The sequence below is a fragment of the Anopheles funestus genome, chromosome 2RL, assembly GCF_943734845.2.
Source record: "Anopheles funestus chromosome 2RL, idAnoFuneDA-416_04, whole genome shotgun sequence".
NCBI lineage: Eukaryota > Metazoa > Arthropoda > Insecta > Diptera > Culicidae > Anopheles > Anopheles funestus.
In genome coordinates this window covers 46,464,197-46,489,607 of record NC_064598.1, presented here as the reverse complement: position 1 = coordinate 46,489,607, position 25,411 = coordinate 46,464,197, and the positions used below count along the sequence as shown (strand labels likewise).

Here is a 25,411-nt window from a genome sequence, read left to right as displayed (position 1 = left end):
GACCCTATTTTATGCTGTATGAAAGCTTCATGTATTTGTCGCATTAACGTAAAGATCGCTTAGTATTAAAAATCAAATCATTCTATTTTATCGCGACACTCGGTTTCGATTGTTATAATTGTTTTAAGAAGTTTAACCCATATTTAAAACATTTATATTTAAGCAAGTAAATTTTCAATCCTATTCTATCATGATTCATACCGATTTGTTAAGCTACCGATGATTTTTTTTTTGTTTGCTCGAAAAATCTTTTCATCAGTCCGGGAAGATAAAAATCGCAGTAACTTCCCGAGATGAAGCTCCAATAAAAAAATCATCTATCACTGCCAACCTTTTAGTGTTATGGTAGTTTTGTTTTTTGGTTCTGCTTTCAAAGACATATCGAATAACATTACTGAAACGTTGACGGTCACTAACGGTCAGCGTACTGGCTCTGTGGTACTGTGCAGATGAATATCCATTGAAAAGCAAAAGCTTGCTTTAGAAGCGGGAAATAGATTGAAAAGTAAATGTTGCAGACTGAAATACTCATGTCCCGTTTTTGGAGCTAATTTATTATTCTCCAGATAAATTACAGTTGATTAATCAATAAACTATTCTCTAGCAGTTTGAAGTATTAGTGTTGTTTTAGAAAACTGGAAACTATATCAAACTTTTACAGTAATCTTTTGCAATGTATTATAATCATTATCTTTTTATTATTATCTTTTATGAAAAACTACCCACAAACATATAGTTTTCTTTAAAAAAATAAAATATGTTTTAAAAATTTGCTTCATAAATTTTTTCACATTATTTTTTTATACAAATAAAAAAGCTTCAGCATTTTATTATTAAACCCCATTTTAACAATTTAAGTTTGTAACAGAAAAAAATAAATTCTTTATTAGTAAATTAAGGAAGTAGCAAGAATGAAAAAATAAAAAAATGTTAACTGGTCAGTATATGATGAAACATAGTGAAGAAAGTGCAACAATATAGCACATTACAAGCCAAAACCATTGAGATGAATGGTGGAGATTGCATTCGATATTTGCAACAAAAAAAAGAACATGTGAGTTGGTAAAGTACGAAGAAACTCGTATATATATATAAATGGGACAGAAGGTGCACAAAAACCACCCTTCACCATTCTAAGCGCAGCAAAAGAAAATTGTGCAACCGTAAGAGTGGAGTGAGCATTCAAAGAATATGGGTCGAGCTGCAACTAGCAAGGAGCAATGTGTGGGGTAGCTTCATGGAAAAGAAGTTTAGCGCGGCACAAAAAAAGTCTCACACAGAACGCCACACGGACAAGGGCAGACAGAAGCTCCAATATTCTCCTTCTTCGCCCGTTCCTCCTCCACGCTTCACTTATCTCAAATTTTTCCTATTCCATTCCAAGATACCAATCACTTGCCATAGTACAAGTGAATGCATTCCCTATAGAGGAAAAGCAAGAAAACACAAAGAATATAAACATATAAGGAAAAACACAAGCAGCAAAGTAAGGGAGCCAACATACATACAGCAAAAAAACCATCACCGGACAGCAATGGCCAACAATCCACCCGTTTCATCCGGTGGCAACGGAGTAGTACAAGGATTCCAGCGTCGGTATACTGTTCCAACCATTGCTCTCAGGACCAAGCGAAGCAAGCAAAAAAAAGGAAAACATGGCGCACAAAAACATTCTGAGTGGAAGGAGAGTTTTGGCTTGAGAAAATGGAATAAAAAAAAGAAATATCCTGAACCCTGGATTGAGAAAGCCACGCCAAGGGGGAAAACATTAGCGAGCGGAAGATCAGTACTTCTACCGACCGATTCATTCAATCGATTGAATGGGTTGTCCTTTTTTTCTTCAGTACGGACAGTGTGGACCTTCGGGTCAGGCAATATCGTGGATGAAATCTGATCGACCAAATAGATCACACGGAGTACCCGTATCGAGCAACCGAAATAACATAAAAGTATGCGTTACAACATTGACCCTCGCTTTTTGGTACAATTTTCGATAATTACTACAGCCTAGACGAAAAGAGTTTAAAATTGCCTCTTTTAGCGTGAAGAAAGGAAGAAAAAAGCCAAAGTAGTCAAAGAAAATGTAAAACGTGTCTTTCATTCTCTTTCTTACGCCGGTACGAAAAAGCATGCACAAATCGTGTTAGAATTCAGGGCAACCGAACTCTGGTCGAGTTTTTACTAGTTTTTTAGCATTTTGCTACTACCGCTTGATGATTCTTTACTATGCCAATGGACTTTTTTTTACTCCTGCACTCCCATGATATGACACTGCTAGCTTAGAGACTGAAGAAAAACTCTGGCAAGCAAACGAAGCCCTGCCCTGGAAAAGTGCAACCGTGCACGAGAGGCAAACAAACAGTGAAAAAAAAAAGAAAATGCACAAAGGAAAACAGACTGCAATGCAAAAAGGGAGAGAAAAAAAACCGGACAAAGAAATGGATGAAACGTACGGAAAAGTATCCCTAACATGCAGTGTGTCCTGATTCTGAGGTAATAGTGCAAGGACTACAAAAAAACTATTACCAGCGATGAAGAGAAGAAAAAGAAGACAAAAAACCCTGATACGAACAAATAGACGAAGGTGTTAGAGAAAAAGCATGATTCCAGCTTGAAGCTTTGGAACAAGCTGGGCAAGAACTCTTCTTGCATTGCTTGTTGCACAGCAGCAGCAGCAGCAGCAGTACTTCAGGACGTGTTGCCCGCTCCTTCATGCTGCCCCATCGGGATATGGAGTTGGTATAATCTATAAAATATCGTAGCATAAAATACGATCTTCACCGATGAGGAAAGCGACACAGCAAAGCCATGAAGAAACTGGCTAAACAGAAAAACAAAAAACCTCCATCCATTTGGATGGATAGAAGGACATGGCGCTATTGCAGGACATGGCAGAAGAAGAAAAAAAATGGTTCCCCAGAACAAGAGCAAAATTGCGTATGAGAGTGTGTGAGTGGAAGTTAGTGCACCGGGAAGCGAGCAGAAAAGCTTGTGTGGACATGATTTTGAAGGGCACAAGAAATGCTTTCCCTCTGGGGTGGCTCCTGACCGTCTGTTGTCCCGGGTAGGGAGCCCGCACAATAAAAACAACACGCTTACTGAAAGTTCAATTTAGAACACTGCACATGAAATATACAAAAAAAAAGCGGACAAAAGGGAAAAGCTGGAATAACAACAACAAAATGAAACGATAAAACAGGAAAAACTCCCAGCGAATGTATCGCACAAAATCGCACTACCATTGAAGATACATGTTCGCTCTACGGGTTGAGGTTGCATCTTGGATTGCAAGCCAAAAAGGGATCAAATGGAACAGTAGAGTTGGAGACGTGCCTGAAGAAATTGCATTCCTTGAACGTTCACGCTCGGGCGTTGTGTTCTCCCGGCACCGGCCAGATGCACTTAAGAAGCTGGCATCCGTTTAACGTCAACCCGCGGTGGACGGGTGGTTCGGAGAAGAAATTGACGATGTTTGAGACATTGGAAGAAAGAAACGGGAATAGTGTATTGTGTATCATGAGAGAAAAAGAGGAAGAGAGAGAGAGTGTGTGTGGCAAAAAAAATCCCCAATGTTTCGTCGTCAGTAATGGATGGATGACAATACCTTCGATACTTCACGACAAGTGCACCAAGCATGCAACTGCTGATTTGAACGATGAAGAACACGTAATGTAAGTTATTCAAAAATAAACCCAAAAAATGTCTTCAAAAGTGATTGATAATATTTAAATGCATCATTTCCGTTATAAAATTCTTCCTTCAAAATAGTCTTGTACTTACTGATTCCGTTGTTGTTGCGTCCAAAGATTTTACCCGGTGGGCTTAAGATGGGGCTCGGTATGCAGGAGGTCGATCCGGTCGCAATACTTCCCCCAGACACGTTCGCACCCTTCACAGGAGTCGCGATGGACGGCGATCGTTTACCACCGTGGGCGGATGTCAAGGACGAAGGTGCAACTTTCGTCACCGTGCACGTGTTTGTCGTCACAGCGCAACTAACAGCACCGTACAGTTCCGACTTGCGGTCGGCAAGTGTTCCCACCGGACCTACTACGGTACTAGCTAAGGGCGATACGCTACTACTGCCGGTACCGGCTATCAAACTACTACTGTTGCCCGCGCTTTCCGTTCCGACGTCCGGGTGTGAACCGGCCGCTAGCGTACTCTGCACTATCACACCACTACCTGTAACCGTTGTTGGTGAACCGGAACGGGGCTTGAGTTCCATTACCGTTGACGCCAAGCGGCCCAAAAGTTATGGGGCAGGGTGGGTTGGGAACGTTTGGGGTACGGGTGTTGGAGCGCACATTCAAAGCATTGCAAAGACGGCGTGGAATACGGCGTGCAGGATTTGCGTTAGTTACGTTAGCAGAGCACAAACACAACGGTCGCAAAAAAAAACAAAACAACTCCTAGAACTCACCGAAACCCCTCTTCGTCTAAGAAGCCCTAAACTAAACTGGTTCAACTCGTGCAGGGGAAAAAACGCGCGGAAGCTTGAAAGCCAAAGTAAAAAGCTGTTACGGATGCGGGAAACTAGCCAAATTTTGCCTACAGATCGCCCTGCGAGTTATGTATCTTTTTTTTATAACAAAATGCAAAATACGCCACTAACTAAAGTAAACATGTAACATAACAAGAGATACGAAGTAACAAAAGAAATATCCTAATCTAATCGAACTATACGGATCCGTTTGCTATTGCTAGATTAATTTTCCTATCGTCGTTCAAAATATGCACTTTATTGCAGTTGGAAATTCTTTCACCCACGTGTCACTTCTTGCGATACACTTGAAATCTTTCTTTCCGAATGTTCCTTATCGCTCCGATACGCTTTCACGCAATCACGAAACTCAACAACAGAACAGTCACAGCGTGAACGCATCCACTACTCAGCTCGCAGGATATTGCACTGACTGGTCCCCATAGCAACAGTGGTACACTGAGTTTGAAAGTTTCACTTCTAGTCGTTCACCGATTTGCACGTTCACCGATAAGCTCACGTAATGTTTTAGATTGAAAAGTGCACAATCCTCTAATTTTAATTATGCACCGCATGCAGATCCCGTAAAATGTAAAATTAATTTTCCCGTGGCCAATATTTTATTTTTGCTTTCCGCCGAAAGCATCATTCACGGCCACGCTGAATGCAACTCCCAAAAAACGGTCAAAAGTACGAAAGCGAGTTCGCTAGTTGTGTGTAAATATATTCCTTGGACTGTCAACTGTACAGATCGAAGCCGAAAGAATATCTGAGCGCACAGTGCGAAGGAAAAGTCCATCGGGCCTCCAGAGTGTGTGGCAAGGAAAACTTCAAAACCCGGCTACCGGTGTTTGCTTTTGTTTGTGGTGGTCGTTGTCGTTATCATCATCATCATCATCATCCAGTTGTGCATGTGTAGTTGTCGGCAGGACCATCTGACCGTTTCAGTTTCTTCCGTACATCTTCGATGTGGATCGGGACGGGAAGGTTGTTTTTTTGTTTAGTTATTCTCTTTATTTTCATTTAGCTGCTAAGCGCACGTTGCAACAAGAAACGTGGTCCTTTTTGTTGGAGAGCATTTCTTTCGTTTTTTTTTGGTGCTGCACTGGCGGCAACGGTGGCCAACATGCCGAGAAAAACCCGATCTAGTCGACTTTCGGGAATTCTTTCGTTTCGTTCACACTGCCATCGATTTCATTCGCTGCCATCTCACGTTTGTGTCTGCATTCGTTTTCTCTTCTCTTTCGAATTCTCTGGATATCCTGATGCCATCATCATCATCATCATCATCGTCGACTTCTTGTTTCTTGGGCATTGAAGATCGACATGTTTTCCGTTGTTTGGTTCTCACACATTTAAACTTTCTTTTACGTGTCTGTGTATAAGTTTGCTTTACGGACTAAAAACAAAACTAAAAAAAAGGGTTGTACACACTGTCATCGGAGAACACGACTAAGGAAGACTCGGCACACTCGCGATATAAGAAAAGGGGTTAAGGAAAATTCATACCACCGTATGGAGAGGAACCGAAAACCGGAGCACACGGAGATGAGCATCAAACCAAAACAATTCGAAGCATCGGCATCAACAACCACGTATAAAAAAAAACTTCACAAAACCCCTTCAAGTTGGTATCGTGATCGTGGCAAAATGAGATGGAAATTGAACGATTTAAACAACAAGGCACAAGCAAGACCAACCAAATTCATCATCACCGAGAGAGGGAAAATGATCGAGCAATTTTCGGCTGGTGAAACTTCCCCAAGGGTTAAATGGCATAGGGTGGAATTGGAAGGGTAAAAGGGTTTTTGGAAAGAAAATGACGCACAAAAAAAAAAGTTTATTCTCAACAACCGATGGCTCCGCCCTTTGCGTTTTTTTTTCAATGCTAATTTTTCACGTTAACTCACGCACAGTTCGCGTGCTGTGCGTGAGTTGCTGGGCCCAGAATTTGATCCTTTGGACAACTTTTTACCATACAACAAACTATTGCTTTCCCGTTTCGGCAGTAGTTGCTGGCCATATCCATGACACTATGACCGTTAGTGAGGTTTATCATCATTTTCATCATTTTTATCATCACTGTCATAAGATGTTCTCTTTCGTTCTCTCTCTTTCCTTCTTTTTCTTTGCCTTTTTTTCGAAACTTGCTCCTTGGCGGGTTCTGTACGCATGAGAGTAAAGATGCTGCCAAGATCACTCGGGAATGTGAAGCACGTGACCGGGTGACGGTTGGATGGTTTGGCGCGCAAACTGCCTTGGCACTCACCAAACGTTCGTTAGAGGCTGAATTCCGATATGTTTTGAAGGTCACCTAGAAATCAACAGCTTCTTTGGATTGCAGCTCCTGTGGGCTGCCAAAGGTTTATTAAACATATTTTACATACCTAGTACGAAATTTATTGATAAGATTGAAGAAAAAACAAAAGATTAGAATGTGTTTTATATCTTAATTCGATATTAACCTTTGTCCTAATTATCAGCATTGATTTTTAGCAGATTTTTAAAAACACTTTCTCATGATCAATAAAATTGAGTTACTAAAATTAGTTATTATAAATTATACAGATTAGCTATTTTCATGGAGGGTTTCGATGAGGTAGCATTTATGTACCTTCATACATTCAAACTTCTTACAACGAGCTTCATCCGATCGAGTGTTTTAGTTTCTAACCGAAAAACTCATTATGCGGAAGATTTATTATTATACATTTTAAATAAAAACTAAAAAAATCTGCCTCTACACTAAATTAATGTTCATTCAAAGTGTAAATAATTTGTTTATTTTTGTTTATTCGTGTCGAACAGCCGAATCAAACTGATCAAACTGAGTTATCAAACTCAAAGTTATGAAAACATATTCTCTTTATTTACATTAGAAAGATGTAAGGAATTTAATTTCCTCAATAGTAAAATGTTTTTGTAGTAGTTTTTATAATACCCGAAAATGTTAAATAGCATTTGGCTCTTAAGCATCATTGAGCCGTAAAGCCACGTCATGATGATGTTTGTTAACATATTAGAAATACTATCTCATGCTTTCTAAGCCTCATTCTGAAGGCCTTCGGCTGGATGAAGATATGCTTTATCTTTTACTGCAGAATCCTTTTCCTAGGCATTTGTAAGTACATAAGTTCTTCGAAGGAAAGAACTTCCTAGTGCGCCTCTAGAAGCTTTACGAAGTTACCATTTTCAATTTCCAATCCTAAACTTTTACAGAACGTCACGAGTTCATTATCGATGACATTGAGCGGAGCAGGAATGTTCTGAATATCTGGCCAAAGTTTCTTCAATATGTCTACTCGACATTGAACAATATGTCAATTTTTATTGAACAAGCTATGAAAGCTTTCTTTGTTCTTTTCTTAAATTACAAGAAACACTTATTGCTATATCAATATCACAATCAATCAAATTCTGAAAAACTTGAAACTTTAAATCAAAGTGACTCGAAATCTCCTTGTCCTTTTCTCTTGGGATGCATTCTACGAAGTCGCGATATCAACCACTAAGAAAATGATCTTGCCAAGTGGTTATACTGCATCAATTGATATAATTAATGTTGGTCTTGTTTACCTAATTGTTTGAATAAAATCGCCATAATTCTCCAATGATAATTATTACAACGCTATATCTGTTCCGTGTACTTCAAACAGTAGTTCCACCGATCTGCACAAATGTCTTCCTAATCGGACACCATGTTTACCATCATATCAATCCAAAAAAAACATGCAGGTTCATAACGCCAATCAAACATCTCGGTCTGTCTGCCATTAACCTTTTACCGTCTGAACGTCCGCACGATGTCGTGTGAAGTCCGATCAGTCTAACGCTGCGATCATTGCTCAATTTGCTTGTAAACGGCGATCCCCATGTTGTTACCACGCTTCGAATCAACCCAGGCAAGGGGTTGTGTTCTTTAGCGCTGCCCATAAATCTTTCCCATGACACACAGGCGTACAAAGGCGCAAAACGGTCAAGGCGATGGTTGAAATTTTAAATTAAAATCGATCAATCGTCATTCGAACGTGGTGAAAAACGCCACTTTACCAATTCGCTCGCACAGCCCCAAAAGAATCAACGTTAAAGAGCTTCGATTTTCGGTACGCGGACATTATCGTTCGTGTGTAGCAAAGGCAAAAAAAAACCTCGCGACGATAGAAAAGAAAAACAACGTGTGTTTGCTGAGTAAAATACGCAGCGTACGATACATCTCAGCTACAGTTTCCCTTTTGTGCAACACACCATACGAGACAAAAAAAACGGCAGGACTTCACCGAAAGGACCAACAGATCACGGTTCATACGAAATCACATTCCACCAGTGCACACAACGGCGGCAGCATGCAATAATATACTGTGCAGACGCGGAAAAACCATCATGCCGGGTGAGCAAAAACAAATCACTCCAAGCCGAGGTCGAGCGATCACGTGATTAAAATAATAAAACTTACCCGAAAATCACAAAACCCTACCGGTCCGGTTTTCGACAGACTCGACATTCCATCGGGATGGCCTAAAGTCCGCGGTAGTAAGTATTGGATAATGGTAAAGAAGTGAGCAAGCGACGAACCATTGGGGTTGTGTACATTTAGTAAGTTTTTTTTTTTGGTCTACTCCCTGCACCCTGCTTTTATAACCTTTTCCGGTCGATCGTGCTCTTGTAAAGTTGCAACACAGTATTGCCCGATAGGATCGCGACCGGTACGTGTGGTTGCAGAGGGTCGACCAACCTCTCGTCGAACCGGCAGAACGCTAGGAGAGGTCCAAGCCTGATGTTCTTTGCGGGTGAAACGATCATGCGCTAAAAATGCGACCAATCGTGATCGGTAAGTACCATTTCTGTTTGATTTAGAGCTTTCACATTACGAACGTCCGATGGAATGTTCAGGATTTGAGGCATTTTTGGGTTCGTTTTTTTTTTGCTTTCGACCAAGTTATCACCCTGCCAAAGTTGATCGTTTTGGTAGATGGTCCAAACAGTAGCTTTTGAGCCGGATCGATCTTTTAGACGTTGGCACAGTGAGAAATAGTGATTGACACGAATGGTACAGTCTGGAGGAAAATTTTCATACAAGAAAAACTGAGCCTGACTCTCTGACTGTCTGTGGAATTCTGAACGTTCATAAGAACCAAATTTGTCCGTAATTCCACTTCACCATAATGTGCCTGATGTGTCGTTACAGGATAAAGGGGAATTTTTGGATAAAATTGTGACTTCGCAATAAGCCTCTTAATCTAAGCTTAGAATAAAGCTAATCCTCACGGATAATCTTCATCAAATTGTTCATTCAAAAGATTTACTTTTAATTTAAACAACAATTTGCCCATACTTTGGTAATTTAACGAAGAAACTGAAAGATACAAAAATTCTCAAAAAATATTTTTTTAAATAAAACATTCAAATGATAATTGTCATTACGATGGACGCACACATTTCCTCATTCACAAAGGCGTAACCTAACCTAATGCCTACTAATTAAACTTTCTAAGCTAAGGCAATCATCAAAGGTTTTCAGAGGCCCAATTGGTTTGGTTGTCTTAGCAGTACCAGTTAAGGAAAATGGAACAAAAAAAACCCTGTTCAGATTTGTTGTAAAAAAAAACCATCAAAAATCGTTTACTAAATACATTATGTATTTCATGTCTGACAATCGGGAGGCCTCTTTGCTCGGGCATCCGCACAAACAAAACAGAGACAAAGATAGCCGATTGTAGGTCGTAAAAAGGAAAACAGAATCCACCATAAAATACAAAGAAAAAAAATCTGTTACAGTGTTCTAACCACAAACACACACAAGGACACAAGGCTGCCCGCAAAGGATCGTGCGAGCCCGCATTCCATTGGTCCGATACTGAGGCGTTGATAAATAGACGCTGACCGAACACTGGGGCTAACGATTTCGCGCAAGCAAGAAAGGAAGAACAGTTCGCGCACCAACGTCCGTATGACGGTGGGGCGGTTTTTCTCTTTTGCGTGGTGGAGCAAAATAATTAAAAAATGACGAACGACTTAGTAGGCGGCTTTGAAAGTGATAGTCTTGTAGCACTGTTGCGTGTCTACGCATAGACGCGTTTTATTTTGTTTCTTGCGAGCGAGTTTTTTTGTTTTGGGTTCTGCTCTGTTTGTCCTTCTTTGCTGCTTGTGTACCACCAGCAGCAGCAGAGGAAATGATAAGAAATGTTTCCGTTGTTACCCCTTTTTTAACACGAAATTTTATCATTCACGAACCGAGGAGGAAGGATAAGAAACAGTGACGGGAGGGAAGGATATATCTGTGAATTTTTTCGAAGGAATCTTTCTTTCCGGGCGGCTGGAATGGCATCCAATTTGAGGGATGGGTTTTTGATTTTTTTTTGTTTTGTTTTTTGCTGTACAGTGCCATAGATCAAAACTCAAAAATTTCCTTTCAACCACCCGGCTGTGGGGGTTTTCGTGCCGTTTGTTTAAGGTTCAGTTACAAGGATTCGATGAGGATTCGGAAAATGGATTGGATGATTTAGACATTTGGAGGAAAGAAATGCTGAAAAAAAATCGTACTGGTCGAATAGGACGGAACACAAGAAACGTTTCAACTCATCTTTTTTTGTTATTCCATGCACAACCGATGACGTGGTACTGAAAGTTTTGTTTTAAATAGGGAAAAGAAATTGGCCGTTTGGGGGGGGGGGGGGGGGAAAGTGAAGGGCTAATTTTATATTTATTTTAATACTTCACAAAATGTTTTCTCCCGCACCGTTAAGCAACGAGCACTGAAAAAAAGGTTTTTCTGCTGTAACACATTTCAACTTATTAAGAAAACCATTGCAAAATCATAACTGTTACGAAAAGCAAATTAAAAATCCTTTAAAGCAGATAAAAAAAAATCTAAAATGATCTCAAAATATATTTGCCCCATTTTTCTTTCGATCCGAACGTAAATAAAGAGCCAAATTTGTATAACCAGTCATTTTATTTTATTGTACAAAGTGTAACAATTTCATTAAATTGTTAACTAACGACTACAATCGTTTGCTTTTTGTTTTCTATTGCTATCAATTGCAATACGTCTTCAAGATTTAGTGCTTCAAATGTTTCGGATTCGGCATGTAATTGTGTCTCATAACGATTGCTTACCATTCAGCTAAGCTCTCCATATTTGTAGTTGAAACATAAGCCAAACATACAACGTAGCGGATAAATCAGTCGAGTAGACAAATAAATAAATATTCACGCATGCTTAAATATCGTTAATGAGATGAAGGTAAGTCCTATAAGTTAGAAAGCGTTAGCTTAATCTTTACTGTTAATTACGCTTTGAATTACTGTTGAATTACTGTGATTGTATCGAGCAAAAGGGAGGGTTTTTTTTGCTATTGCTTAACCTTACCACAGAGATTTTTCTATACAATATGCATCGAATTATTTGCATTCGATACGCCCCTAGCAGAACAAAACTATTCCATCGCTATGATCCTAGGGACATCTATTAAAACTATCTAGTTTTTTTGTTTTATTTTATTTTGACAACTAGCATCGACTGTTCTTGTTCGACCTGTGAAATAGTAAATAGTGCCCCGAATGAAGAAATCGAACAATTTGAATGTTCCACAAAAAAAACATACTTTTGCTTCGCAGGCTTAAAACTGAGCTTACCTATAAAACTACTAGAATGCATAAGGCGCACGGTCTGGGGAGGGGGAGCATGGAAAGACAGTTTGGTATTTGGACTATTATTACTGATTGTTAACACTAATGATCTGGTTGATCCAGCCGATGAACGAGGAAACCTTCACGTACACACCGGGCACATCGACCCGACCACAACCGAAACCCCACGAAACAAGTCCGGCCAGCTCGAAGAATCCATCATCCTGGCACACTAGTGGACCGCCCCCATCACCCTGACAGGCATCGTTACCTTCCTCACCGCCAGCACAGAAGCTGGATGCCGGCAGGATGAATATCTTCTCAGTGACCGCATTCACTTTCCGTATGCACTCGGCATCGCTTACGATCGGGATCTCGGCTTCACGCACCCGCAGCGGGATGGGACCAGCCTCACCCATATATCCATAGCCCGTCACTGTGCAACGCTTACCAGCGGCATGACTGACGCCTCGTGCTGGTAGACACACCTGAAGAGGGGAAAGATAGACAAGATGAGTTAGTACTACTTCTTCCACGTCCATGGAGTGTTCGTCGCTTTCCTTACCAAACACACACCGTCCCGCAGTTCTGCCTGTCCGTGCAGTTTCAACAGCGCAATATCGTTATCGAGTGTTTGACTGTTGTGGTTGTGATGGATATAGGTAGTCGCTACTCGTAACGTTTGCGCTCCAGGACTTCCGTACTTGCGTGTCAGATCATAGTCACCCACACGGACATAGATGGCATCACCCGATCGGACAATACTGCAATATATAAATCAAATGTAAGTAAGATCTTAGGAATTGCTATACGACATTCGCGACTCCACTCACTTCGTCACACAATGTGCCGCAGTAAGTACCCACTGTGTGCCAATCAAGGCCGCCCCACAGAGATACTGATTAAGGGAGTTGATTAATGCGACCTGCCAACACCATTCACCGTTTTCACCATCTTCTCCACCAACGACACGACCCTTCCTGTGGTGGTTCCAGTACTTGGCTAGTGTAGCATTCTCCTTAAGACTCGGATGTCGCAACAGATCCTCCGGTACGGTATCGTTGTGATCGTGATAGATGATCGGTATCGGTACGATGCTACTACCAAGCACCAACCGTTCGGAGCTCTTTGACCGATAGATACTGTCCACGTCTATGTGACGTGCGTGCCGTGCTACGGTGGTCTGCTCTTGCTCTAACCGAAGTACCTCACGGCTGAGAATGGATTTTGCGGCCCGGCTAGTTCCCTTCACACCGCACACGTACTTGGAGTAGACCTGTGGTCGGGAGGTCGTCGTCGGTGGTTCATAGACCGGAGATTGTGCGTAAGGCGGCTGCTGTGTCGGTGGCACCTCGTAGATGTTGTTGCTGATCGGTCCTGGGTAAGGATTCGGAGCCGGTGGACCATAGCCCGTTTGATGTGGCGCTAGTGGTGACTGCGATTGTAGCGGTGGCATTGCTGCCGGTGGCATCGGGTATGGTTGTCCCGGAACCTGCATCACCGGTTGCTGCGGCATCATCTGTGGTGGAGGCGGTAGTGCCTGCGGTGGATAGCCATTCGTGTCGTTGTACTTCGTCTTGCTGGCAGCAGCCTGCTGTACTTCCTGTATCTTTGACTTCGGTGCGCAGCACTGAGTGCCGGACTTTTTGCACTTGAACAGATCCGTCATCTCGGCGTTGCGGAAGCAGGTGAAGCTGAGCAGGCTGACAATACACGAACCAGGGCACTCTTCACGTGGATCCGGAATGGCGGTAGTGGTCGGAACGGGTGTAGTGGTGGTTGTAGTCGGTGGTGGACGCTTCTGCTGCGGAGGTCTCGGTGGTGGAGCACGCGTATTGTCGCAGCACACCGATCCTCGCTTACAGTTGGCCGTGTTGGGGATAAGTACCGAGGGACGTTCACAGAACGCGGCCATAATGTTTAGCAGACAGAACCCGGGACAACGTGGCAGTGGTGGCTGCAATAGAACAAACGATCAAGTACGGTTACTTCTAAACTTTCGAACTCCTTCAAACTCGATCACTCTTACCGGTGTTGCTGGTCGCCTGGTGGTAGTCACAAGCTGTTGCTTATTGTCATCTGCCACACCCGTTATGCAGCATGATCCCTCGTTAGGGCAGAACGCCTCACTATCAAGATCATCGCAGAACAGGGCAAACAATCCATTCACACATTCACCCTCACACTCCTTAAACACCGGTCCCTGTCCATTGTTGGCTAAGGTAGCGGAAGTGGTTTTCAACTTCGATGGCGCTGGTTTCGTAGGCTTTGGCGTTGGCTTCTGTGTGGGATTCGTTTTTGACTTGATCGGTTCTTCGGTGGCATGTGGCCGTTCGGTCGTTTTTCCGTACGGTCTAGGCGTGGTAGTTTTGTTGGTTTTTGCATCGAAATGGGCCGTCGGTATGTACAGCTCGTCCGGTGGACTGTCCGGATAGATATCGCGCGATACGCAACACTTTGAGCCACTTTTGCATAGACCGGCCGTCGTTAGATAAGCCTCACAATATTCCGCAATTCGGTCTGCAACACATACACCCGGACAAGACGCTGGGAAAGATTTAAATGAAATAAATCCGTTACTCCATTTGGAATTGTTAGACATTAGAGGGGGAAAAACGCTTCTACTTACAGTTGTTTTTATTATCCTTATCCTTAATTTTTGCTTCCGTCGTTGGTTTCGGTGTTGTGGTTGTGGGTCGTACCGTTGTTGTGGTGGTTCTTGGCCGTGGAGTTGTAGTAATGTTTGCCGCAGCCGAACTACTCTCTACGCAACATTTCATGCTGGGCGAAGGGCATGGAATGTCGTCCAAAACTTCGTAGCATATCAGTGTGGCCAGAGTGTGAACACAAACTCCAGGACATCCTTTCGCATCTTCTGTGCTTGTGATGGAATCCAATAGCCCTTTAAGCAAGAGAAAGCGTCGTCGTTAGCTGCTGTCGAATAGTACGCCGATTAGTGTTCCTACCTGACAGGAAACTGCCTGCTAGTGAGTCATCTTGGGCTCTTGCCGTACTCGTGAAGAGCAGCAGTAATATAGCTGCAGCTTTGAGAATCATTATCCAACACTTGTGCTTTCTTTTTGTCACATAAACACTTCTTAACTTGCAACACTTAATTACACACTATAACGATACCAATCGATGATCAAACTTATAGTGAAAAACTGTGAAATAAAACAAGAAATTAAAAGTGTACTGTACATGTTAACAATTAGGTATTTTTGGATTATTGGCTATGAAACAGTTTTTTGGTTTTTGGCATAAAAAAATAAAAGTAGCTACTTTATCGGAAACTTCAACCCGAGTTCAGTGACAGATGATAGTCTCACAATTACTAAACATTTCAAGATTAAGAATTTCAAAACCAATTAGATACTAGGTATACTATTTTTTGCAAAATAGTAAAATTTGAATAAAGTCTCAATTTTAGCTTTAATCTTAATTTATCTTAAAAAATTGCTCATCGGAGCAAATGTCGTCTAATGTCGTCTTGTCTTTTATGTCCAGTTTTGTGTTCGAAAAAAAAAATCATTCTTCAACATAAAAAAAAATTCTCATCACGATAATAGAAAAATGCGTCACACCTCAATTAAAATTACGACAAAACAAATAAATTTCCAACTTCTAGTATAACTTTAGTATTTTGAAGTCCATCACGCGTGTCTTACTGAATGATTCAACGTAATGAAAATGATTCACCACCTCTTGGTTGCTTCACTCGAAAAATGTAAGTTAAAAAAGAAAAGTATTCAAACCGTACTGGCCTCAAAAACGTTCGACCGGAAGTGAGCTATCACAGAAAGTTTAACTTCTTCACCGTCCGCTTCTACACCGTTTGTCCGTGAATTATTGATCGGGATCGCGTACACAGTTGCGATTGGAGCGTAGCATTTAATAAGCGTACCGTGCATACACCAAAAATTCGGTTTAGGTCGAGTGAAAATGTGTTCCAATTTACGCCGACAACGCAAAAGGAGCGAAACTAACTGTGTTTTCCCAAAAAAAAAAAAACGTGTGTATCTAAACGAACGTGCACAAGGCGCACCGATCCACCGGTGGCATTTACCAAGCAATGCAGATCTTCCTTGGCAAGAGCTCGGAATCTGGTCCCGTGGGTTCCATGATTAGACGCACCCCTGTACATTCCAGCGCGCCACGTGATGCCAACCGTCAATGATGGCGCAAAATGAAATGTTACTTCTTCCTGCGTATGGATGTTGCCTTCGGACAACATCGGACAGGGAAGATATTTTTCTTTTTACGATCTATAATCGCTGCGGTTCCGATTGCATCAGACGTTGTGAAAGTTGGTTTGTAATAAATTAAACAACATATTCTGATGGCACCACAGGTTTTGCGACTTTCTAAAACCCTATTTGGCGACACAGAATTCAAATTACTCAATACGTCACGGTTTAAACGGTTACAGCGAAACGGTTCTGACAGCAAGTTTAAGTAATGTAGCCTACTTTTCTAACACACGGTTCACGTTTACTATCAGAAACCAACTCTTCTCTCGAGATGGGTGTCTCTCTTTTTCTTTTGAAGGCCAACGGCTGTCATGACGTTATGGCAACCGGGTCAACAAATTTCACCATCGGCTAAAGAATGTTTGCTAGTGAAAGCAGCTACCAAACACAATCGGCCACGATTAATGCACCATTCTAGCACGATGTCCCGGGCCAGCGACCTACACACGGCTTGACTGTTTTTACTGTTTTCCTCCCTTTTTTTTATCTCTCTTCCCTTCTGACACAGATTTCAAAAATTATTCTTTCTTCCGGACACCGTCCTACCGCACCGTCCTCACATCGATCGACCGATCATCATCAACGAGACTGGTTTGTTGTTTTGTGTTTTTTTTTTATTCGTCGTTCCTCTGTAATGCCTTTTGACAGAAGACGGCGGATCGAAGGGATCGTAACATGTTGGTGTGTTGGTTTACGGCTCACGTTGCAGGTGTATCGGTGTGTCTTCACACAAACGCCCCAAGCCTTCCATGGTCATGGTCGACGTTTGTCGAGAGGAAGCTTAGGGACTTGGGCGAACGGTGAAGGTTACGGAGTGGAAAACTGGCAACGAGTTTTGTCAGTGCTTGCCTGCCCAGTGATACAATACGCTGACCCATTTCCGGGGCGCATTCCCGAGCAGACGGGTAACCTCACCCCTAGTGGCGCTCGCATGAAGGACAGCACCAGCCGAACCGAAGGTGGGCAAAGCGAAGAAAAAAAGAGAAAATATGTCACCGGCATCGGGTGGTACACACGGCTTTTGGGAGTAGCATTTACAAGGGCAATCCGTGCCCCGTGTGGAACAGTGCAGTAACATCGGAAGCGTTCGATACGTTTGGCTCGACAAGACACACATACGACAAGACTTTCCTTTAGCCATATGTGTAGCTTTCCAGCATAAACAGTATGACGATTTTTGCTATGTTCTTTTTCTCTTGTTTTCCTCCTAAAAATTTCTCTCTTTCCCTTTTTCTTGCCAACCGAACTGTTGGACGGTTTCGTTCATTTCTCTTTCAATCGGTAATGCACTTCCTGTCGGCCGGCACTCTACAACAGGGTTGCCCGAACGGTCAAAAAGCTCTGCATCCACCCCCCTTCCCCACCTCCTTTGGGGTGAAAGCTTCCGGCACTGGTCGTCATTGTCGTCTTCGTCATCGTCGTCGTCATCGTCGGTGAAAATGAGAGCGTCAGCCATTGTACGAAAATTGTGGTGGAATTCGCTAGTTGGCGGATAGAAGGAAAAATTTGATCCGTACGCCAAATGGTGGCCAAACGGCAGCGCGTACGTGAATTTGTTCGTCCACCAACGAGGTCGAGGAGAAATCATTCGTACACACACACACACGTATCGAACCCCGGGTGCTGACAAAGTTGTGATGGGTGAAAACAGAGACCACGAGTAACGATTGTTTGATCTCAGATCGGAATTGTTTGAGAGGTTTAAAACTGACTTAAAACACTAAGATAAAACATTGCTAAATTCGACCGAAGTACCGCTTCTTCGTTGGAGAGTTTCCCGTAGATATAAGCCCCACAGGCATTCCTGCATCACTTCACAACAGATATACCGTCCACCTGTCTGCTCTTGACAGCTCGTTAATAATGGTATGAATTAGCAATCGGCACTCGCGATCGCTACGTTCTTGTCCGGTACTACCGATCCGGGCAAATGATCTTTGAAACTAACAATCTAACTGTAACTTAACACACTTCATCTTAACGTGTTCACAGTTATCGCTTGCAGACGCATTCACAAACTGGTTCCGGGCCACTGACACCGGGCCCATAGACGCGGAACATCATCGATCGCAGTTGAAATACACCACGATCGTACCTGCCCGATGACGTATGGTGACGATCGTTTCGGAATCGCATTCGTACGAATGTGCCCTCTTGCTTTTATTAGCAGCACAAATCTTTCTTCACCGGCACATCTTCAACCACGTCAGCATTAGGTGTACTACCGTACCGGAAAAGCTCACTAAATGGGACACACATCATAGCACATAGATCACAACACACTCTCTGCGTTCGAACGAAACGACGAACGTGTTTCGTGTTGGGAGCTTTTTTGCTGGTTTTTCGTGATTGCACTTTACATCGCCTTTTTGCATTTCACTGTTTCTCACCCTTGCACGTTTCGGTAGCCGGTTTGAACGGTTCAAGTGGTCAAGGAAAGATTAACCATTGGCACCGGAAACGCCAATCACAACAAACTATCACTTTTCAAACTGTGCAACACCATTCGTACGGATGCTGCCCCCGGGATGGAAATTGGAACCGTGGTTTAGGTGAGTCTTGAAGAAGAAGAAGAAAAAAAAGAAGTGGTGGCCTCTCCTTATTTATGGGGTCACCATCGATTGGTCTTACCACCTGCCCTGCAAAAGCTCGGAGAGCTAAGGAACGCGATCCGTATGCGATACCAGTCGGGGCGATAGTAAAGTTACTTAATATTGCGCTTGAAAACTGTACTCTCTCTAACAAACTTTCATGCTGTTTTGCTGCTGCTAACTGACTGACTCCCTGGCTGGCTCATCATAGTTTCTTTTGTTCGCTTCTCTTTCCTTCCACTGGCCCCGAGCTCTGTCTCGCTTTCATGCCTTTACCCGGCGTTTTGTTTCTTTCGCTTCTGATCGATCTTCGACTCTTTTCCGTGGGTTTCGTTCGTGGCGCGTGCATTCCTTTCCCGCGATCCTCACTGGACACCCATCGCCAGACATTCATCGTCAAACGTGTACCTTGGCGTTCCATTTCTTTCTCATTCGTACGATCACCGGTCTCTTTTCGGTTTGCTGGATTTTTCCGTTCTTTTTTGTTTTGCCTTTCTTCTGGTAGTGGCTGAGGTTTCTCGCTTACCGCCACCAAATCTTTCTGTGTATTAGGGATCCTCCTGTGGTAAGACTTCTGAATGCGAGCTTACGTACCGGGAGCTTTCGAGTAGAACGATACCAACCAAAACCTCGTCACGATCAATCAATAGATCATCGTAATGTTTACGGCTTCTTCAAGCCGAACTCTTGCTAAACATCGTCTATCTGATCGCTTGAAACTTCTATGGCTTTCGTTGGTCGCTTCTTCTGCGAACGTTTGTTCGTTTCCCTTAACTAACTGCGTAACTGATTTATCTGATGAACACTTTTCACCAGATGAAGATGTGCTGTGAATAACAGGAACAACACTTTCCATTTTATGAGGTGCAATAAAACACTGCAACGTGCAGAAAGTAATGTACAATAAGCTTCAGACACCGTATGGAATGTGTTGAAATTTTGAGAGAATATGGGATTTCCATTCTAATGGAACTAATGGAAGGAAAATACGTTTGGTAAATGGTTTTATAACTTCTTTAGGCGATGAAGAAGTCTCCTTGGTAATAAAATAAGTTACCATTTCGATAGCCGTTTCACACAATATCCCTTTTTAACCTTGCTGGAACATTCCAGTACGTACCAAAAACGTTCGCAAATTACGAAGGTGCGGAGTTGTGGTATAAAAATGGCGACTCACGCCATGGTCGAAACGCGCCGATGGTACTACCTTAGTACTGCGAAGTAGTCCATACGGGCTGCGGTTTCACCTGGAACCGTTAGAATTACTTCATCCTTCTTCGTGGATGCCTCACCGCTTTCGAGCACCGCGCATCGCATGTAATTTGCATTGGCCGCCTTGCACTACCGTTGGCACCCAGGCGAAAACGCACCGTACGGGATTTAAAGTCGTGAGCACTTTATTTGCACAGCACCGCCTCAAGAAACTAGCGGCGATCGCTTTGGCGGTATCTAAATCGATCATTCGTTTTTACCGTTTTCGACAAAGAACTGGCCGGGCTGGATGAGTGAATGGGAATGTCTTGTCTTGACCGTTCGCTCGTATGCTTTTGTCTATTTATGCAGTGGTGTTTTTGTTTTAGTTGTTTTTTGTTATGAGGGATCTTTTCCAATACTTTCACACGAACGAAAGCAGCACAAGAACATTGTAGCGCACGCAACACGTGAGCAAACTTCAACCCAAACAAGTCGTTCACGTCCAGATCTATTTAGTGCCCGGCGTATCAAGTCAATCTAGCGGAAACGATCATAGCGGTACCGGTGAGTCTTTGTACGAGCGCATCTGTGTGTGAGGGTAAGTAAGTTTTTTTTTATCACTCAATATTTAACCTAGTTTTCCGGGACTACACTTAGCGGGTTGCGCATTGTGCCCTAACTCTCGCATCGGTGTCTGTCCTGATTTTCTGCCAGGGGTTTTTTTTTCTACGCCGAATGGTTCTACGTCGAGTAAGTGTTTCAAATTGGCAAACTTAAATCTTACAGGTGTGTAGTAAAGTGAACTCGATTCCACAATATCGCCATTAGACACTACGCTTCACATCTTATGATCATATGATCGACACTGTTGCACATCTACAAGCAAGCCTGCTTTTGCCATTTCACATCACATTTCTTCCCGACTTTCTCCAGCAGATCTTTATCATTACCTTGTACCGAGTGCGAGTTCGCGAATACGTCTTTGTCGTTTGTCGTGTACTTTATTCGGTGCCACACAGAGATCGGTAACACATTACCAGTGTGCTGCACTGCACGTCCACGCTTTCGGAATGGCTTCTGCAAACTGACCACCCCGTCTGGGGACGATGAGTTGTTGGGTCGTGTTGTTTGAACCAGCAGCGGGAAGCAATAAACGAGAAACATGCTGATGGCTACAACAACGAGTTCACAGAGGAGATGTGTGGATGTGAAAATCTCACCTTACGCTCCTGAGCATGTTTGCTGGTTACCGTTGGAACCTGCATCTTTCTCTTCATTCATGTAAACGGTTCCGTCTGTTCCGTCTGATGATGATCCGGTTGAATGAATCAGTGTTGACCTGCATTCCTTGATATTTGGGAAAGGCCTACGCTACTTGCCATGTGAATAATGTGCTTCAAATGATGTAATCAATGGAGTATCATTATCTAGCACAATACTTTAAGATGGGTACCACGCTTTATACCTTCTTCTATACTAACAAAAAGTAGAGACCACCAACGCTTGAAATTCTAAATGAGAAGAAGAAGACGGTTCCTTTTTCAGGATTTTCATTACATTCAGTAACATAGCAGTAAACACATAAAACATGTGCATATTTATTAAAAAAAACGTTTTGTTTCGAAAGTGCACGAAGCTGCTGGAAAACTGCTCGACTTTTGAAACCTTTTTCAAATGAGTTTTTCTTGTTTTGGTGGTAAGAAACACATAAATTATGTGCATTATGTGTAGCATGAGAAGTAAAAATGATTCAAACTTATTTAAATTAAGCAGTCCGCAATAGTATTTATTCATATCATGGGGTTTTAGGAAAATAATCATCCGAAAGCAAACAGACGATTTGAATTTATGTTTACAAGGGTAGTTCCATTTCTGCACATGGATTCAAGTATAATTTGAACTTTATAGCACGACAAGAAAGAGCGAATGAAGTAAAATAAATATGTATATGGAATTGTGAATATTTTTCATCACAAAAATGTGATAATTTGTAATTTTTGTAATATTTTCAAATACAAAATGTCATACACTTGACCAGCGGTTACGCCAACAGTGCAAATGACAGTACTTTGTTTATCAGCTGTTTACTTGGAAATCAGATCATGCAAGGGAAAGGGCTGCAAGGGTGAAACCCGTTTGACAGCTACGCGTTGTATGTTGACGTGTTGATTTGTGGGTGGGTCGAAAGGGGTGACTTTCTCAGCTGAAAAAACAGAACGTCGTGAACAATTGCACGTACTTCACAGTTTCAAGTGGAATTCGGGACCGGAATGTATCTTAGTTGTTTGTGCAATCGCATCGAAAGTTACAACATTCACCAGAAACAAAGTTATCCCGCGTTCATTACATTGACCGAAACGTGTGACCCATCAACTAGACGAAACTGTGTCTGGATAGCTGCAAAACGATCGCCTAACGTGAACCGCGTCTTGTTTATCATTGGCCGCATATTTCCGGCCCTTATTTACTACAACTAAAAGCCAAAACAATCAACAAACAGTCTAGTTTGTTGCAAAAGTCTGTCCGTTCATACCGTAAACATTAACCCGTTGCAGCTGTGGAGCCGGAGAGTTGGACACACGGGGCACAAAATAGTGTAAAAAAAAAACAAACCATCCAAACGTAACAAGTAGCAACGAAATCAGTGTCAATGGCACTGTGGCGAAGACTTTCCGTCGGCCGGGAGACTCGGTTACAGCTACAGTGGATCGTCATTTGTTTCGGTGTGTTGCTTAGCTTTGCCAACAATTCTAGTGGATATTTCTATAGCGATAGTAGTGCCGAAGCAAGTAATGATCGGTTTTGTTTCTGCCAGGTAAGAATACCCTTTTGTCGTCATAATGATTGTCATTAGGTGTAAATTTGCTGTAGAAAGCGGAACAGCACCGGCAGTAACTTACACGACCTACAATGGTGTTTGTGTGTGTGTGTTTTTTTTCCTTTCCTATTTCAGCTACAGGGGACGATCGATGATTGTAGCTGCAGTGTGGATACGGTGGACTATTACAACAATGTAAAAATCTACCCTCGTTTGAAAAGCTTGCTGGTAAAAGATTTCTTTCGCTACTACAAGGTGCACCTGAACAAAGAGTGCCCGTTCTGGGTCGACGACAGCAAATGTGCGATGCGGTTTTGCCATGTGGAACATTGCGAGGAGAAAGATATCCCACCGGGCCTGAAGGGTGACGCGTCGTCTTATCATAAGGTGAGCATCGTGGGGAAACTACACGCGCCTTTTCAATTAAAACATACCGCCAAACGGTGGCTACACGTTTCTTTCCCATTTGGCTACCATTAGCACATGTTTTTTTTACTTACGTTGATAGCATTCTGGAACTGATGGAAGAAAGTATGCACACGTAATCGATTCTTTTTTTTTGGGCTTACGTGTGCAGTTAATTCTGATGATTGCATTGCTTTTGGTTGTTACAGTCTAGTACAATCAACAATGTGATTATGTTTTCAATAACAAACGCATTTTCTTCACCATTTCCTTTCAGTACATTAAAGAGGTGCAAACTTTGACGAACTGCAACGAAGACTTGGACGTGGAACTGGGCTACCTCAACACAAGCATCAGTGATAAAGCACACAAAGAGTTCCAGATATGGGCGGACTATGACGAAGCTCAAGATAATTTCTGCATCCTGGACGATCACGAACCTGGCGCAGAGTACGTGGATCTATTGCTGAACCCGGAACGCTATACTGGATACCGGGGTGAATCAGCGCGCCGCATCTGGAGCAGCATCTATCTGGAAAATTGTTTCCAGTAAGTAGAAAAAATAGCTAATGCCACAACGTGCAACATTGGAATATTTATTAAATTGCCCTTTTCCGTTGCAGAGCACATTCTGTGAAGAAGAAAAATGCTTATTCCGCGATGATTCCCTACCAGGATATGGCCCGCAATGAAGTTTGTCTGGAGCATCGTGTATTTTATCGTATGATTTCGGGGCTACACTCCAGCATCAACATTCATCTCTGTGCCAACTATCTGCTATCGGAAAAGAGTTCATTTGGGTTCGTCGCACCGGCCGGTGTGTGGGGACCGAACATGGAAGAGTTCGAACGACGCTTCAGTCCGCACATGACCGACAATGAAGGGTCTCACTGGTTGAGAAATCTGTACTTTGCCTACCTTGTGGAAATGCGCGCATTAGCCAAGGCTGCGCCGTACTTAAGAAATGAGGAATATTTCACCGGTCTCGAGCGGGATGATCGCGAGGTGAAAACGGCAGTCAAAGATCTGCTAACGGTAATTGAAGGTTTTCCGGCACATTTCAACGAAACTGCCATGTTTAGCGGTGGCACATCGGCGATTAAGCTAAAGCACGAATTTCGGGAAAAGTTTATGAACATTTCCAAAATTATGGACTGCGTCGGGTGCGATAAATGCCGGCTGTGGGGAAAGCTGCAGGTGCAGGGCATGGGAACGGCGCTAAAAATTCTTTTCTCCGGAAAGTTTGACGACAAGATTGATACCGGGCTCGGTACAAAGCTGAAGCAACAGACGCCATCGTTGAGGCTGAAGCGCGGTGAAATAGTGGCATTATTTAACGCGTTTGGAAGGTAAGTGTCGATCAGTTATCGGAGGGAGTAAGTGTCGGAATTATAACATTAATGCTATCTTTATTTTTATTTTAAGACTTTCGACAAGCATACACGAATTGGAAGAGTTCCGGCAACGAATGCGATGAGCGTGTAGTGTAAGACGTTTTATCCCAGCAAAAGACTAATCACCCGGTACCCGGTGCAACAACCATGTGATGAAACTCGACTTTTAATCCCAATCTAATTCAGTGATTTCCGGCTTTGTTCGTTTATGATAAAGCTTTGGATACGTACTTGTTAAAAGTTGGCAGCGTCAATTCATTGTTTTGTTTCGTTTTAAATGTGTGGTTGGTGTGTTTTTTGTTTGTTTGTTTAATGAACTAACTGTACTCGACAGATGTACGAGAGTACAGTATGTGTACTGATCTTGAAGATCATCATGATATTTACCACGTGTGTAGCGCAGTGTACTGCCGACAAATCATCGAACGAGATTGTACAGTTGTTCTAGATATGTATACATGCACAGCAGCAGACGGTGCAACATTACGGACGGTCCGTACGTTTCCTACTAACTTATACCACTATAGTTGATGTGCGTGCCCCAAAAAGCAAATGGATGTATGTAAATTATCGATGTACAATCATATTTATCAGTTTTTGTAAATATATTAGAGAAAAGCTAGTGTTGGGGCTAACGAACGAAATGA

General features: G+C 42.6%; 3 protein-coding genes across 6 annotated transcripts in view; 1 reads left to right on the top strand and 2 right to left on the bottom strand.

Moving 5' to 3' along the window:
* Nucleotides 1–6,262, bottom strand: part of LOC125765425 (NGFI-A-binding protein homolog) — a 28,371-nt gene extending 22,109 nt beyond the window's left edge. For both annotated transcript variants that reach the window (XM_049430576.1, XM_049430577.1), the window contains exon 1: nucleotides 3,781–6,262. In XM_049430576.1, the coding sequence (XP_049286533.1) occupies nucleotides 3,781–4,228 (448 nt within the window). In that variant the 5' untranslated portion in view covers nucleotides 4,229–6,262. The remainder of the gene's footprint in view (nucleotides 1–3,780) is intronic.
* A 4,939-nt stretch (nucleotides 6,263–11,201) lies between these two features.
* On the bottom strand, nucleotides 11,202–21,282 carry LOC125765413 (protein masquerade). Of its 3 annotated transcripts, none has more exons than XM_049430515.1 (7): nucleotides 21,098–21,282; nucleotides 15,079–15,276; nucleotides 14,742–15,014; nucleotides 14,142–14,659; nucleotides 12,946–14,069; nucleotides 12,678–12,876; nucleotides 11,202–12,600 (listed from the first exon to the last, which is right to left on the bottom strand). In XM_049430515.1, the coding sequence occupies exons 2-7, from the start codon at nucleotides 15,167–15,169 to the stop codon at nucleotides 12,199–12,201; spliced, it is 2,607 nt and encodes an 868-aa protein (XP_049286472.1). In that variant the 5' UTR covers nucleotides 15,170–15,276; nucleotides 21,098–21,282; the 3' UTR covers nucleotides 11,202–12,198. The 3 variants fall into 3 exon arrangements, with proteins under 3 accessions (XP_049286472.1, XP_049286473.1, XP_049286474.1); XM_049430516.1 differs by lacking the exon at nucleotides 21,098–21,282 and adding an exon at nucleotides 18,994–20,019; XM_049430517.1 differs by lacking the exon at nucleotides 21,098–21,282 and adding an exon at nucleotides 18,994–20,019 and having other exon boundaries at nucleotides 15,079–15,235.
* Nucleotides 21,283–22,240: 958 nt separating this feature from the next.
* Nucleotides 22,241–25,408, top strand: LOC125765438 (ero1-like protein). The gene is made up of 5 exons (XM_049430614.1): nucleotides 22,241–22,962; nucleotides 23,101–23,352; nucleotides 23,648–23,919; nucleotides 23,994–24,719; nucleotides 24,796–25,408. Exons 1-5 carry the CDS (start codon nucleotides 22,798–22,800, stop codon nucleotides 24,845–24,847), a joined length of 1,467 nt encoding a protein of 488 aa, XP_049286571.1. The 5' UTR covers nucleotides 22,241–22,797; the 3' UTR covers nucleotides 24,848–25,408.
* Nucleotides 25,409–25,411: the final 3 nt, after the last annotated feature.